The sequence below is a fragment of the Chrysoperla carnea genome, chromosome 3, assembly GCF_905475395.1.
Source record: "Chrysoperla carnea chromosome 3, inChrCarn1.1, whole genome shotgun sequence".
NCBI classification, from domain to species: domain Eukaryota; kingdom Metazoa; phylum Arthropoda; class Insecta; order Neuroptera; family Chrysopidae; genus Chrysoperla; species Chrysoperla carnea.
In genome coordinates this window covers 28,452,179-28,469,014 of record NC_058339.1, presented here as the reverse complement: position 1 = coordinate 28,469,014, position 16,836 = coordinate 28,452,179, and the positions used below count along the sequence as shown (strand labels likewise).

At 28.9% G+C, this 16,836-nt stretch overlaps 2 protein-coding genes across 3 annotated transcripts; one reads left to right on the top strand and one right to left on the bottom strand.

Moving 5' to 3' along the window:
• Positions 1–2,362: 2,362 nt before the first annotated feature.
• LOC123296389 (NTF2-related export protein) lies at positions 2,363–3,836 on the bottom strand. Of its 2 annotated transcripts, none has more exons than XM_044877851.1 (4): positions 3,734–3,836; positions 3,568–3,660; positions 3,357–3,501; positions 2,363–2,608 (listed from the first exon to the last, which is right to left on the bottom strand). In XM_044877851.1, the coding sequence occupies exons 1-4, from the start codon at positions 3,737–3,739 to the stop codon at positions 2,442–2,444; spliced, it is 411 nt and encodes a 136-aa protein (XP_044733786.1). In that variant the 5' UTR covers positions 3,740–3,836; the 3' UTR covers positions 2,363–2,441. The 2 variants fall into 2 exon arrangements, with proteins under 2 accessions (XP_044733786.1, XP_044733787.1); XM_044877852.1 differs by having other exon boundaries at positions 3,737–3,819.
• A 265-nt stretch (positions 3,837–4,101) lies between these two features.
• LOC123294615 (protein Jumonji) lies at positions 4,102–11,541 on the top strand. Its single transcript, XM_044875701.1, has 3 exons — positions 4,102–4,264; positions 4,373–8,354; positions 8,523–11,541. Exons 1-3 carry the CDS (start codon positions 4,182–4,184, stop codon positions 10,038–10,040), a joined length of 5,583 nt encoding a protein of 1,860 aa, XP_044731636.1. The 5' UTR covers positions 4,102–4,181; the 3' UTR covers positions 10,041–11,541.
• The last annotated feature ends 5,295 nt before the right edge of the window (positions 11,542–16,836 follow it).

Here is a 16,836-nt window from a genome sequence, read left to right as displayed (position 1 = left end):
ATTTTAACTTCATGAATAACATTAACTTCTGAATTTGCCACGTTTCTCCTGATTCATAAACGGAAACCAAAAAAACACCATATTCACTAAAAAATATGAAGCTGAAATTTTAACTCAATGATTATTTAAACTTACATTAAATTGCGGTTGTTTTTAATATCTTTGCATTCGATCAGTTACTAAGAGCTAATTTATAAATTATTTTAGCAATAGTATTAAACCATGTGTAATTGGCTTTAATATTATTAAAGCTTAAAACGGAAAAATATACTTTTCTGGAAAACGGAAGAGTCTTGGTTAATTTAATCTGTTGATTTGATGATACACAGAAAAGAAAAAATGAATGTATATGAATTTTTTCCTAAATATTGAATTAAAAATTCATGTGTTAATTGATAAAATGGCGAACTTAACATTTTTATGCCATAATAAATTGTTACACAATCTTATTAAGGTATTTTTTTATAGTCAAAGCATATGTATTAAATATGTGCTAATTTTTTATTTAACTATTTAATAGTGTGAAATAATTAACGTTAGTGCAATTGTTTTTGAACGTTTTGAAAACTAAATACGCTTTCTTACAACATTTTTACTGTTTAAAAGATAACTTTTATAATAATTTATTATATTATATATTTAGTAGAATATACAACGCCAAATAAACGAGGATTGTTACGTTTTAATCAATTTTCGTAAAATGTTGCCCCTTTAGAGAAATCATTTTGTAATGTGATGTAATATTTGAGAATTATTTGGCGTGTATGGGTATACGAACAAGTTGCATTCAAACAATTACTATATATGGGATGGAAACGAGATTTTGTAACAAAGTGTAAAGTTACATTTATCATTAAAATATAATTTTTAGTTATTTTAGATCTAAACAAACTAGCTTGCGTTCTTTTCCTAATGCAAGTTCTACGATCAGTACCGTTTGACATTTATTTCTATGTACAGTGAAACCTCGATAACTCGATTGTCAAGGGAAATGTAAATTTTTGTTCATGAGTTTTCGACTTAAGAAGTTCGAAATACAGAGAATTTAATTACTAAAATTTCGACTTAGAAAGGCGCGATTTTCAAGTATATATTATTACTAACTACGACTTGTACTATAAATAATACCTCGCAGGGAAATAACATTTTGTTAGAGTTATAAATTCTAAATAATTCGAGGTACCGCGTATTTAGGGGTGGTTCAGCGGAAGGAATTCCAATATGACTTTGGAATTTGGTTATGTACCTTTAGAATAGTAATCTGTCTCCTCCGAGATGTTTCGAAAAAGAGAATAAATATAGCCGGCATGAATTAACCAATTACTTTGTACTTAATTTTAACTTAACTGTGAGAGACGGTCTGTAATTTGAGTAGTATTTCTTTCGGTCATAAACTGATAGTTCTCTATCACAGCGATCTAGAAATATTAAAAACATCATTAATTCAGACTATTTTAGTAGAAAAAACAAAATAACACTAGCTTTAGTTTTATAAGAAAGTCCGTTTTTAAAGCAAGGGTTTTCGAAGAACGATGTGGCGTTAGCGGTTGTTATGTAGCGATGTAAAACTTACGTTAAAGATATTATTTTGTTTGATATTTTCGTATATACTGTTCCATTTTTAACATTTCCGTTACTGCCCAGAATAATATTGGCAAGTCCTTCTTTGGTATGTCATGTTGCAGCAAGCCATTAACAAACAAAAGCTACATTTGATTGCTTTCGCGGCAACTAACATAGTTTCTGATTGGCTATTGAAGGGAAGTCAATTTAAAAAGAATTTGTAATTAGTTTAAACTTTAGGTTTTACCTCAATTACGCTGTTAGATCTCTATAGTAATAAATCAGGAGTGATGTTAATTTAAGTCTTGGTCGCGACAGTAAGCAAATGTAGCTTCATTTTGGTTACCGTGACCAAATGTGTGCGGACGTATTTATGGAGTAGATTTTACAAATAGTGGCAGAAAAGATCTATGGAATATGTATATGTAATTATCGTTGTATTCTTTTTGATTATAAATTGATTAGGCGATACGCTACGCGTATTGATTGTATTTAATCAAAGTATGCTAATTATTAAACAGGAAAAAGTTATGGGTAATGCAATTTGTTCAAAAAAAAAAAAAGAAAATTAACGTAATCATAAATATATATTCATTATCATAAATGTACACCACTTTTTACGCTGTATTTTCCATCCCTATACATATATAAAAAAAAAAATACAAAAAACAATTGACTGAATATTATATTTTAACTAGGATGGGAAAAATAAATTTTTGGAATTATATGTAAAAGGCTGATATTTATTTTTAATTGCAAAAAAAAAAATTGTTTATTTCTTAAGTTTTTATATGAAAAATTTAATATAATAATACCATACGAATGAATTTAAATAAAAACTATATCAAATAATCATTTTAGTGTTCTTCTTCTTCTGGTCAAGATATTGGTTCTTGTAATCGGAAACAATCACTCACAATCTTCCATTTATCACCTTGAGCAGTTATCATAAAATTTTGTTGAAATGATTTTGGTTGTTTGTCTTGAAATTTTACATTTCCACTGACTTGTATTAAAAATGTTAATTGACCTGCTACAGCCGAATCTGTAATAAAAATGGATAATTTGCTTTGAAAATTAATCAAGAATTTAATTTCTCCAACGTAGGCCGGAAAACTTGAAAATTATGAATTAGTATCTTGATAATTGACGCAATGAAGAGTTAGTGTAGGCGTTAATTTCTGAGGAGTTGATAAAAAGTTAAAAGGGTCAATAAAGCATCTAGAGCAATCTAAAATGATATTCGCCGGGATAAAACTCATCCGGAAATCATCGTTGAAATTCGAGTTAATAGGGCAAATGAAGCATCTAATACTATCTAACCCGATATTCGCTGAGCTAATCACTCCGGAAATCATCGTTAAAAGTATTATTTTTGGAAAAATCAGTACGTATTTGCCCAAACATGCCTTACTCTAGAAATGTTTGTATGACACTAATTGCATGTAGATAAAATGACATTTTTGTAAAATCTTATGTTACTAAGCCGTGTTAATGCAGCTTTTTTTAAGGTTAATTTTTGCCATTTTGATAACGAAAGACAAAAATTAACAACTGAGCTTGGAAGATTTAGTCAAATTTTCGATTTCTTTGGATTTATCGATCTAGTTAGGAGAGATGATAACCGAATATGTTTAGACAGGAAACGGTATAGCTCTCAGAGTCATTTACGGAAATTCAATTTTAAGTGTTTACCAAATAGTCTATTCGTGTAAATTATTTTCAGAAATACAACTTACGACCAAAATTTAGCAGGCTTGGCTCTTGGTTTATTATAAAAATAATTAGCTTACCAATAATAGGTTGAGCGTCCAATGTGTTTAAAGTATGATCTGTTGTTGGCAATTCCATCAAAAACTTTTGAATTTGATCATTTCCACTAGTACCATTTCCATTCCATACTAAAATTCCAGTATCTAGATATAACTTGGACATCAACTGAAAAAAATAAACATTAATTTGAAATCAATCATTAAAATAATAAATAATTTCAAAAATACTTACATGCCTTCGCTTATCAATACTTTCGTAATACAATTTTGTAAAATCTTCTGCGGTTCGGCATGCTTGACTAATTTCATTTTTTAATTTGAATTCCTAAATATAATGAAAAATAATTTTTAACTTAAGCAAAACTTAAAAAAAAATTGTTTAAATAAAATTAACTTACTACCATTTTTTAATATTTTCGAATCAGAAAGTTTACGAAAATATAGGTTAAGTTTTTCGCTTCGCTATCAATTTCTATTTACATTTTGCATACTATAAACATAATTCTTCTATCTTTTACTAATAATCAAGGAAAGGTGGGTAAAAAAGTGAGACAGATTCTAATAATTTTAATTAAAATAAATTTCAACAACAAAGGATCTTCAAAGCTCTAAACTTTTTTTCGAGTTTTACAAACGCAAAATGGCTTTTTTGTTTGAATGTAAACATAATTATAATCCGTGAAACAAATTAATTTTGTTAACAAATTAATTAAGTAAAAATTCATTATGTGAAATGTGAAAAGTGATAAATATTAGTATAAGAAAATATAATTAATAATTTTAATATATTTTTATTTTTGAAAATACTTTAATTTTAATATTTTTATTAATTTTATAACCTTAAAAATGCCGATAAGTAAAAGTGAAAGTCGAAGAAAACGTCGAAGTGGAAATAATAGTATCGATAGTTTATCAGATAGCCCAAAAAGGTATTTATTTTGTAATAATTTTAACCAAATTTTCATTTGGAAATTAATTTAAGCATTATATTGTTTGAAACTTGAAGTTTTAATTCATGATTTCGTTTTGCTTATTAGGACAAAGGTTCATGCACAACGTAAGTTTGCACAAGGAGCTGCATTAATTCCACCAGTTATAACGCAATTTAAAGAAATTGAAAAAGAAAAACCAAAGCCAAGTGATGCGGTCCCCACAGAATTATTACCATCGAAACGTCCGAATACTGAAGATTTTTTAACGTTTCTATGTTTTCGTGGGACAGCCATTCTTCCGCCAAGCTTGGATTTTTTTAATTCCATAACATCTCATACAGAAACAACTGAGAATGATGTTAAAACTGAGACTGAAAAAGGTTCTGAACTAACAGCAACAGCTGTAAGCCCTAATCAACCTGCTGATCGTCCTTTCGTAGCATTTGGTGTACGAAAACGAGCCGATCCTTTTATTCAAACACGTATGGACCATAAACGGCGACATGCGTTAACAGTGCAAGCATTACGAAGGAAATATCAAAATCAAAGAATGGCGAAAATGAGGGCAATTGCAATCAGTAAAATTAACGATGATGGTGGAACTTTTATGAGAACAAGATCGTCCGGTAAAGCTGTTGGGAAGTCAACCAAGAAAAATGATAAAAGAAAACTATCAGTAAAAACTAAAAGCAAGGTTCCGATCGTTACATCACTACCAAAAACACCCAAACGTTCGGTCGTTGTTAAACGCAATATGAGATTACGTAGTGGTGGAAAAATAATTCAACCAAAAGTTTTATCTCCAAAAAAGAAAATTATAGTAAAACCACAACCACTCCCAATCAAAAAAACAGATACATCATCTGAATTTTCTTCGGATGATAATCAACCTCTAGTAAAAACTGTTGTAAAACCAACTAAATCTATAAAATCAGTTAAAAAATTATCCAAAATTGTCACAAAGAAAATTCCTGTTCTTCCAGTTAAATCAAAAAATACCAAAAAGGTCATATTACAAAGTAACTCTCAAACAGGACGTTTTACTAGATCAAATAAATCAACACCAAAAATATCTCAGCGTCCAACTCGAAAAACCAAAGAGGCTGCTGCATTGTATATGGAAATGTTAGGAAGAAAATTATCGGTGCTAGAAAATGAGGCAGATGACGAAACATTGTCAATTGATAGTTTCCCAGAGTTACCAAACGTAAAACGTGCTGTACAACGTGAAAATGAAATTAAAGCCCAAAATAAGGGTGCAAGTAAAATTGTGACAAGAAATAGTATAGATAATAACTCATTAAAATCGAAAACTGAGATGAAAAATGAAAAAGAAAAACCAATTCTTCGTTTACGTCGTAATAAGAAGACTTTAGTAGCTAAAAAATCGACTAATTTAAAACAAATTCAAATCGCTAGACCAAAACGTCTTCAAAAAAAGGAATTAAATGTTAAATCTGGTGAATCAACTCGAAATTTACCAGAGCGACCAAGAAGATTAGTTGTAATGAAGAATAATTCGAAGAAAATGCAAAAAACACCGATGAGATTACGAAGGCAAGAAGTTGTAAAAACGGAATTAAAGAAAAAAAATATTGCATTAAAAAAACTTCAAGAAAAGAAGAAAAAAATTCAAGCTAAGAAAGCAGTAACTCCCTTAAAAAGTGATAGTGAAGATAGCGATGTTCCAATTTTGGCAATACTTGAAGTGAAAGCTAATTCTGCTGTAAAAAAAGACGACGATAAAGAATCAGTTAAATCTAAAGAAAAATCAATAGAAATAGAAGAGGCCTTAAAGTCAAACAAAAAACTATTAGAGGAACCACTCAAGTCGAAGAAAATACAATTAGAAGAGACAATAAGTTCGAAAAAAATACTATTAGAAGAACCACTAAAGCCGAAGAAAATTCAATTAGAAGAGCCGCTAAATTCGAAGAAAATACAATTAGAAGAACCTCTTAAGTCGAAAAAAATACTGTTAGAAGAGCCGCTTAAGTCGAAGAAAATACAATTAGAAGACCCACTTAAGTCGAAGAAAATACAATTAGGAGAGCCGCTTAAGTTGAAGAAAATACAATTAGAAGAGCCGCTTAAGTCGAAGAAAATACAATTAGCAGAGCCATCAGCTAAAGTTGACGAAGACGTTAAAAATGATAATTTTAGTGATTCAGATGAAGAACCTTTAGCAAGCAAAATAAAAAATGATACGTCTGAATGTAATTCAAAAATAAAATCAATTACCGAACGATTATCGATTGATGAAAAATTGAAAGCAAAATCAGAAAGCGGTAGTTTAAAGGAAGATCAAAGCGAACGTAGATCAAATACTAGTTTGAAAGAAGATAAGAAAGATCGAAAATCAAATGCTAGTTTAAAAGAAGATCAACTAGCTATTATAAAGGAAGATCAACTAGCTAGTTTAAAGGAAGATCGAAGGTCAAATAGCAGCCTAAAGGAAGAGAATATATGTAAAAAAGATAACACCGACGAGAGAAAGATAAAAGATTTGAAAAATACAAAGAAAAAAGAGTTTGATGAAAGTTCTAACTTTAATTTATTACCCAGCTGTAGCACAACTCGATCAACTACATTAGATAATGGATCTGATTTTCTTTGTAAAGATATTGGGCGACGTTTTGGTAAAGGAAAAGTAAATATGTCAAACGAACAAATTGAAAAATGGTTAAATGATGCCGATGAAGAGCTTAAAAAAGAATCAATTAAAAAATCAAGTTCCACCGAAACAATATTTAAATTTGATGATAAACCCGATTTTAATGAATCAGAAATTAAAACTGAATCAATTGTAAATTTAAGTGACGATAATAAAACAGTAACACCTGAAAAACGGCCAATTTTTCAACAAAGAAGACCAATTATTAATAAAATGAAAGAGAGGAAAGAGAAAACCCCAAGTGCAACGGCTTTCTCTCCCGATAATGAAAGTAGTGTTTATGCCTTCGAAGCTGAATCTGAAATGCCAATTAATACACCATTTCGGCGACATTATCGACGTCCATCTAGTACAACTTCCAAATCAGAAGATGAAGCTGCTAAAATTACATCTGAAGATGAATCGAAGAAGTTAACATCAACTAAATTCCGTATACCAACAGTATTTCGACACGATGATGTAAAAAATAGTTCAAATAACCAACAATTATCTTTAACTCTCGGAGCTGATGATAGCTCAAATCAGTGTGCTTCTATTGCAGTGCAAGTTGATTTAACTGGAAATTTAAATGAGAATTTGGGTATTTCTTCAGAATGTCCAACAACACCTGATATGGGTGATGAATCTGATGGACATCTGTTTTATATTCCTCTTCAAACCGGAAAGCAATCATCCACAGATCAACAAGTCATACAAGGTGTTGCTGTTAAATTAGGAACGACTGGACCGAATGGTCCAAATCAACGTGTAATTATGCAAGCAAAACTTGTCACAAAACCTACTAATCCGAATCAAGCAACTGTGTTTGCAAATAAATCTTTATTGCCTCAACAAAATCGTGCATCTTCTATGTATCCGCCAGTAGGGACAGTCCAACCATTTCGATCAAAACCTTCTGAAGCAGTTAAGCCTATGATGAAAACCGAAGTTCGTTCGACCAGTGATCATTCACTTTCTAGTGACGATATTAAAATTGATCGATTTAAAACAATTCCAACATCACCTAGTGCATCATCTTCTTCAAGCGCTCATGTAATTAAGCGTTCAAATAAAATTCGACCTCGAAATTTAATAGAATCTCCATCACCAGCGGTAGTAACAACTTTCCCCAGCCAATTGAGCCCAGCACAAATTGTTGAGGCACCTACATTTCACCCGACAGAAAAAGAATTTCAAGATCCTCTCGAATACATTGATAAAATTCGTCCAATGGCAGAAAGTTTCGGTTTATGTCGAATAGTTCCTCCACAAGGATTTAAACCAGAATGTAAAGTAAGCGATGACATGCGCTTTACCGCTTATAACCAATATGTGCATAAAATGTTGTATAGATGGGGGCCTAATTTCCGAGAATTAACTGCGATAAAAAAATATTTAGCCACTCAAAATATTACATTGAATCAAGCACCTTGGGTAAGTTTTTTTTAAATATTTATGTTTTTAACACAAAAGTAATTTTTTTACGCCTCAAATAATCACTGCAGTTATTTCAGTTAGCTTTTCATTTCATATTAAATATCACCCAAATGAGAACTATGGGAACAATGTTCAATGAATCAAAAAACATTTATTTATTTGCAGATTGGTGGAATGGAAGTGGATTTACCGCGATTGTATCAAACTGTTCAATCATTAGGTGGGTTAAAAGAAGTAATAGAAAAGAAGAAATGGCCACGTGTTGCTGAATCAATGCGGATACCAAAGTCAGCTCAAGATCGAGTTACAAAATTAGATGATATTTATTGCAAATATTTATTACCATATGATACACTTTCAACTACCGAACGACAAAAATTATTAAATGAAGTAGACGCAGCTTGGGAAAAACAACAGAAAAAAGCAAATAATGAACAACTACAAACCAAAGAAAACGATACCGATCTCAGTTCTGAAGGTGATTCTGTTGACGATGCCGAAGATGCTGAATGTATAGTACGTGGTCGTAGTATGGCGCTAAGTGCATTTTATCGTATTGCACGTAATACGATGGCAATGTGGTTTAAAACAAACGAACCGACTGTAGCTGAAGTAGAACATGAATTTTGGAAACATGTAAATATGCGTACAAATCATTTATGTGTACATTCTGGATCAATTGATTCTGGTGGATATGGATATGGATTTGTATGTTCAAAAAGTAGTCCATTCGCTCGACATCCTTGGAATTTAAAAGTGTTAACTAATAATACCGGCTCGATTCTACGTTCAATGGGCCCTATTATGGGTGTAACAGTACCTACATTGCATGTTGGTATGGTATTTAGTGCTTGTTGTTGGTACAGAGATCCACATGGATTACCATGGATCGAATACTTACATACGGGCGCTAGTAAAGTTTGGTATGGTATTCCAGGATCTTTAAATACAGTTTTTCGACAAACTGTAAATAAATTAATACCAAATGTATGTCGAAAAACACCGGTGTGGTTACCATCTGATACTGCAATGATACCACCAAGTTTATTAGTTAGTAATAATGTTTCGCTATGTCGAACTGTTCAAGAACCTGGTCAATATATAGTCATATTCCCGAATGCGTTTACATCAAGTTTATGTACAGGTTATACAGTCTCTGAAAGTGTATTTTTTGCTCAAACAAGTTGGTTAGAAAATTCTGAATCAATATTTTCTGAATTAAAAGAAAGTTGTGAACCATCTATGTTTTCATTAGAACGCTTATTATTAAGTATGGCTGTGGATACTCGATGTACCGTTGATATATTAAAACGAATTTTATCTGGTGTACAAAATATTCGTGATAAAGAATCGGTTGGTCGTGATAAATTACGACAATTAGGGGTAACAATTCATGAACGTTTACCACAATCGCAAAAGAAAAAGAAGAAAGCCGATACGGATGGTGAATATTTATGTGAAGTTTGTAAAAGTAATTTGTATGTATCACTTGTTACTGAAATACAAGATGACGAAGTATTTTGTTTACAACATGCGGCTGAATATATTACAAGTAATAAAATTGCAACAAGTGAATGTAAATTAATGTATACGTACACAGAAGAGGAACTGTGTGAGATCGTAGATCGTGTTATAAATGCTATTGATACAAAACCACAAAAGAAACAACGCTCTACTATATGAGAATTTTTTTATTAATAATAAATTGAAGAAATAATTGAGTAAGAAGGCAATAGACTGTAATTCGAGGGATAAGTTTTTTATATCGATTGCAAGTTGACTGTTATTAAAAACTGTATATCGTGTTTTGCTCCTCAATTGTAAAACTGAGATAAATAATAGACCTATGGACAGGTTATATTTTGGCAACTTATTTTAACAATGACAGAAATTTGGGATGCTGTTTTTAAGAACGAGTCTGTTTTGTTGCTTCCTATTCGATAAATTTCATAGGCGGGGGCTCTGAAATAGAACTATCCGTTCGTCCGTTCATTAGATTTTTGTAGAGGAAAAAGTTATTAGGCGCGACTTTTTCAACAACCGTTCAAATTTCCGCACTTGTTAAAATGAATTGCCAAAATGTATATACGCAGACTATAAAGTTTCTTAGATCTTATTCTTGAATATGCTTAATATTTTAGAAGGGCTGTTTACTAAATAAAACTGCCTTATATGCTGTAGCGTAAGTTTATAATCATGAATTTAAAACACGGGTCGGTAAATTATAGCAACAAAATTGAGTTCATGTATCAATTAGCTATCAATCTGTCTGAAGTTATCTGGAATGGAAATTTCATTTTATGTGATAACATAGAAAAACTTTATTGAAAATAAAGCAGCTATGTCAATTATATATGTCACCGTAATATTTAATTTCCGTCAGATTATAAACTAACCAGTAAAATTGTAAATTTGACTTCCAAAAAAGGACCAAAAACCACCCCAAGCCGTGCTAACTCGACCCAGACCAACTAATCATAAAGAGTTGATTTTCGTTAAAAAGTGTTGAATTAGCGCTAGTTTAAAGTAATTTATATTCGATTTACAATCTTACGTTGATATATATATTATGTAACCATGGAAAACAGGCATTATATTTACAATTTATTATTAGGATAATCATTTTGTTATGCGACAACCAATGGCTTAAAATAACTATGATAACAGGATTAAACTTTGTTTCAGCAGGCGTAGAATAAATATTTGGATATTACGAAACCATAGTAAATTACAACAACTATTAAAATATCTGAATGAACTGTCTAATATAAAATAGCCCGCTCTTTTAATGGTCTCGCCATTTCATAGACCACTACTGTTTTTTTTTACTATTAAAGCCAGCTTATAACTGCCATATTGACTGCTTGACGTCATTAGTAATTTTCTCAATACAATATATTAATTTATAACAGTGAATCAAATAGCATAAAAACTGCCAATCTACTAATGCCCCCTTGTTATAGACATATTTCGCCAAGAAATATTAGAGGAGAAAATAATTTAACCGACCTGTTCGTTCTTCAGAATGATATAAAAATGTTTAAAAGAAAAAAATTGAATTTTGTAACATGAAAGTTGGGATCAATTCGGAATTTCTTTCCATGCAATCGGCGATAATTTACATTTATCGTAATATATAAATTAAAAATTTTAACATCGACTGGACACAGTATACAAATGCAAACGGAACGTTGTAAGATATTTGTAAATAAAATATATTCATTATTTTTTTATAAAATAATAATGAATTTTTAGTCGTTTCAATGATAGATAAGAAGACGCGTTCGATAAAGAGCGTCTAAAAAAAAAGTGAATTTTAAATTTTACTGCATAAACAAGCAATTTAAATATTTTAGATACTATTCTATTAACTTTATTGCTTAAAATTTTCTAATTAAGTGAAACCTTGACCTTTATTTATGAGGCCTGTTGTATTATTGTTGACGTATTGTAAATTTTAAGCAAAATTTAGTATATTTTGTTTATAATAGTTGTGTGATAGCTAAATTTATATTCGATTTACTATAATTTTACCAATATAATTATTACAAGTTTTTTTTTTAATGTACAAATTATCAATATAGTGATAATAAACGTATCTTAAAAATACTTCTGAGTCAGAGTTTTTCTATCCATACCATAGTTTGTATTTTAGGAAATAATTGAAAATAACCCCACACCAAACCAATGTTAAATATATAATGTCAATTTGTCAACCTGAATAAAACTTACCATTTCCCAATGAAAAATAATTTCAATTTTTCGAGTGATTCAAGTTTTGATAAAATGGGCTATCGAAACCATTTTTATTTAGAATTGCAATAGTTATCCAACAAGAATAACACAGAATTTTTATGCGTTGGTTTTGTGCGATCATTCGATTTCTTTTCGAAGTTTGCGAACAATTCGTTATAGATCGTGGGCTCATAACGAAGCGATAATTTTATGATTCTTTTTGTTTTGTTTATAATAATAAAATATAAGAGAAGTAGATCAAAGTGACACTGGTGCACTCCTTGAGAAGAACTTGTCACCAGAAGACGAGAAGTCTTCGGATAAAAGATGCAAGTTCATATAAAAATATAAATTATGATTAATTTTCTCCATGTTAAATGTTTATTTTTTACATTATTATCGTTGATTAATAAATATTTATTATGTGCTAATTATACTAAACAATTATTGAAATTGTTTATTAATATAAATACTTTGAAAGGAAATGTATAGAATAGCTTGCAAAATATTTTAGATATCGATTCTGTGTTTAGTGATTTATTTATATATCTTGATGAGGTAAGTGTTAACTATAAATTTTTATTGCATGTTGTTTTATTGTTAACTTTAAATCTATATACGCACTTTTGGGTAAAATAAAAAATTAGAACACATGAATAAAATATTAAATTTTGTTTATTGATATTTACGTAAAATATTAGAAATTTTAACATAAAATATAAATGCAAATATATTAATTAATCTTATTAACATTAAGTTAAAAAATTGTACACAAGAATTAAGGTTGGAATTTATATTTCCTAAAAATAACTTGTGAACTATTTACAATTTTATCTATGTGTTTCTACGAAAATCAAAAAAATAATTTTCAAATTTTTATAAGTGCAAATGTAAAAATGTAGAAACATATCAGAAAAATCTTTAACTATTTAACGACGAATATTTTTTCCACAGCGAGTTAATTGATTATTTTAACATATGTTTTAATTGATTTATAAAGCAACCCTCTTCCATTGCTCTAGAAATAAATTTTACCTTAATTTAATTCAATAAAAACACGTTACAGTAATTGTAACTGATTTTCAATAGTTTTGAAGTTAAAAAATATTAATTATTAAGTTAAAAATATTTTTAAAAAAAATTCATGCCGTTGCTCAATTGTTAAATAGTAAAAAAAATATTTAAAAAACAATTAAGTAGATATTTGGACGTTTTCAAGACATATTTTAATTTTTGCATTTGATAATTGTAAATAGATCAATAAAAATTTTTTGATATCTAAAATTAATTGATCAAATAAGTTAGACCGGTATCTAAACGGAAAAAAGGCTATTGACTCGATTTAGGCGCTCCACATGCATCATCATATTATAAATAATCTAATTATGTTTGAAATAGTCTCATCAATGAATATCCAAGGGGCATTTTTGTCCGACAAAGTTGGAAAAATCTAAGGTTCATAAATTTAAAAAAAAGTAGTTAGTAATATTTTGAAACGGAATCAGGCTCATTATTTTAAGCATCTAAAGAACTATCATTTCCCATAGTTTCATTATGATTGATGAAAGTTATTTTACTATACTAGTCGTATAAATTGGAGTCGTAAATAACAGTATCTTTTCTTTAATGTAAACTCTGCACTCTACACTATGGCATAACAAATTTATATATTAAATGATGAGACTATTTCAATTAAAAGTTATAGCCTAGCTTTGATATTGACCTGATAGCGTTTTATAAAAAAAAAAAAAAAAAAACAATACAAACTCTGTGATTACCAAATGATTTATGTATATTTGCAATTCGTATAAACCTATTTAATAAAATTCTATAAGGATTAGCATTGTTTGTAAATGCAAATGAAAATTATCGATTTTTGATAGAATTGTTATTGAAAGGTATCTCAACAATTGATATGGGGCTAGATACCGTTCTAATTCTAATAAAATGAATTTTATTGACTTAAATTTGAGACATTATTATAATAACATTTATATCACAATTGCAAAGTCGAATAGCTGTTAGATGATAAAATAACGAATTTTTGACCAATGTTTTTAAAATAAAAATATTAATATTCTTAAAAGCATGTTGTACTGACACCCATGCATTAAGATATATAAGAAGGTATTCTAATCCTGCAATGCATAATGTAAAATGCATCAAGCCGTCGCGCCGCGACATAAGTATGCTAGCAATACTAACGTATATCTAAAGTACTTTCATGCCAACACTTAAGGCAATAAAAACTAATTTTAAATTAAGATTTAAAAATAATAATAAAGATTTAAAAACAATATATTTAATTAAAAGAAAAAAAAAATTAGTTACAGGCGGGATGCGAATCTTTGGTTTAATCTGGATTAGAATACTTTCTTATACATTATCTTACCATGCATAGTTGTACACACTAGCGACAAAACGGAAAACATTAGTATAATTGCAGAAAACTTTGAAATACTTTTTACAATTAATTAATTTAAAACATCTAGTTAAAAAATGAGTTTAACTTGGCACTTATTTTATAAATACAATTAAAAAAATGTATTTTAAAGATTTTTTAAAAGTTTTTTAATATTGAAATATTAACTTAGTATGGAATTAAAAATTTTATACAAGTTCTCTATTGACAAGTCGTTTGGTCAGTCTAATCTAATTTTTACAGCAATTAATCGATAAGAGCGTCACTCAGTGTGAACACTCATTTCTAGGTAGTTTATGTTTTCATATATTTAGTTAAATGCATGGCCACTGTCAATTATTAGTTAATAACTTAAAAATTTATCTATTTACCAAATGCTAATACTGACAGGAAAAATTATCAACGCGCCCAAAAGTTTTGTCACTGTAATATTGAAATTAACAAAACTGTTAAATTATTTCAAAAATACAGTAAAATAACGAGATACTCTTATGATCAACATAATTTCCACTTCAAAGAATAATTCTTTCTATATACAAACATACTATTTATACAAGGTGGGCAAATTAAAGAGCGATTTTGTAAATTAGTCGGACTAAACTACGTGCGACTTTCTATTGCTTTTAAGTGTATCAATTTAAGATAACCCATCAAGAGCCACCGAAGCTGAGAGCCGACTGAAAAATCGAATCGACCTTGAGATAAAATGTAGTTCGAGATTTGCTTGGAAGAATGGCTATGCATACAAAATTGTCATCTTACTGAAGATACTCCTAAAACTTAGCTACATTTACTTAACTTTGTTGAATGCCGATTTATGATAAAAATGCAACATAAAAACGCAAAAATAATAATGGAAAAAGTGATGGTATCTTCTTTATAGTCTTTTCAAAATCGCTATTTAAATTGTCCCATCCTTTATTTTACGTAATAACGAATGTAAGCCATTAAATCAATTTTAATTTTTATCACCAAAATTTGGACTCAAACTATGAAACAAATACAATCCTATTTTGAAAAAAATTTATCTTTAATTTAAATATCTAAATTAAATTAATTTGCACACTCACGCCTTTTCTCTATTCTGACATTCTTGCAATTTTACAAAACAATAACGACGATCCTGATAATTATGTTCTCTACAAAAATTACTGAATCTGGGATAAAAAAAACAAAGAAGAACTTTATTCTTTATGGTTTGTAATGATCCAAACGATGTTTAATTGAACTACTAACGCAAATCGCAGCTACTATGAAAGCAAATGCTATTCGCGCAAGCATGAGTAATTCAATTCTACTCCGTTTTAATCGCTTCAGATTATACAGAACAAATTAAACTAATTTTATTTTTTAAATGTACGGAAATATTTCTTCTATTCATTACTTGGCGGGAATCTGAATTGCAATTATGTTTGCAATATAATAATTATTTTTGCTAAATGTTTTAAGTGAATTCACATTTTCTTTAAATCGCCAACTACATTATTTCAAAACTTTTAATTTTTAGAAATAAGTATGTGTATCTGGATTTTAATATTTCATAATTGAATAAAAATTAAGATTGCTAAAATATGAGGTTTTATGCAGTTTTATGGTGTGTTCTCATTGAGATACATAAAAAACGAATTCAATAAACTTGTGATTGACTATATGCCAATTCTGTCTGAATGGACCTCCATCCACCGTAAGCCTTTATTTCAATTTGCTCCATTTCTATTTATCTCAATAAAGGCGCCTTATAAATTTTAAATGATCAAAAAATGAAATGAATACTAGCTCTTAATTAATTACAAAATATAGCTAAATCAACTATTTGTATTAACTACTAAAATATGACTAAAATTCAACTTAGTTATTAAACAAAATTAATTAAAAATCTATTAAGTACTTGAATTCAAGTTTTAAAACACTTCATATTATGCTATAAATTTTGAAGTTTAAGTTCCCACTAGGAGCTTATTTTATCAGTAAGTCTTCGAAACACCTTAGTCTATTTAATTTAATTAAATTATTCAAAATAATATTCAACTAAAAAAATTTGATTCAACATTTATATTTTAATCAAACATATTTTTTACAATTTGCTATTTCATTAAAAATTAAAAATTGTTTCTATTATAATTATTGTTTTTTCGTGAAAAGAAAATAATTTCATTGAAGGTCAAAAATAAACTATTGATTTACTATTCATTACATATTGACAATATTTAATGATCAATATATTGTAAATACCAATTTAGTATTTTTAGTTCTAATAAATTTAAAGTTAATGATTTTTTTTATTGTTATAACAAACAGTGAAAAGGCAAAGAATTAAATGTT

Coding starts and splice junctions, on each gene's coding strand:
- LOC123294615 (XM_044875701.1), top strand. CDS start 4,182: ATGCCGATAAGTAAAAGTGAAAGTCGAAGAAAACGTCGAAGTGGAAAT. Junction 4,265..4,372: donor TTATCAGATAGCCCAAAAAG/GTATTTATTTTG, acceptor TTTGCTTATTAG/GACAAAGGTTCATGCACAAC. Junction 8,355..8,522: donor CATTGAATCAAGCACCTTGG/GTAAGTTTTTTT, acceptor ATTTATTTGCAG/ATTGGTGGAATGGAAGTGGA.
- LOC123296389 (XM_044877851.1), bottom strand. Junction 3,502..3,567: donor GTATTGATAAGCGAAGGCAT/GTAAGTATTTTT, acceptor TATTTTTTTCAG/TTGATGTCCAAGTTATATCT. Junction 2,609..3,356: donor GGACGCTCAACCTATTATTG/GTAAGCTAATTA, acceptor TTTTTATTACAG/ATTCGGCTGTAGCAGGTCAA.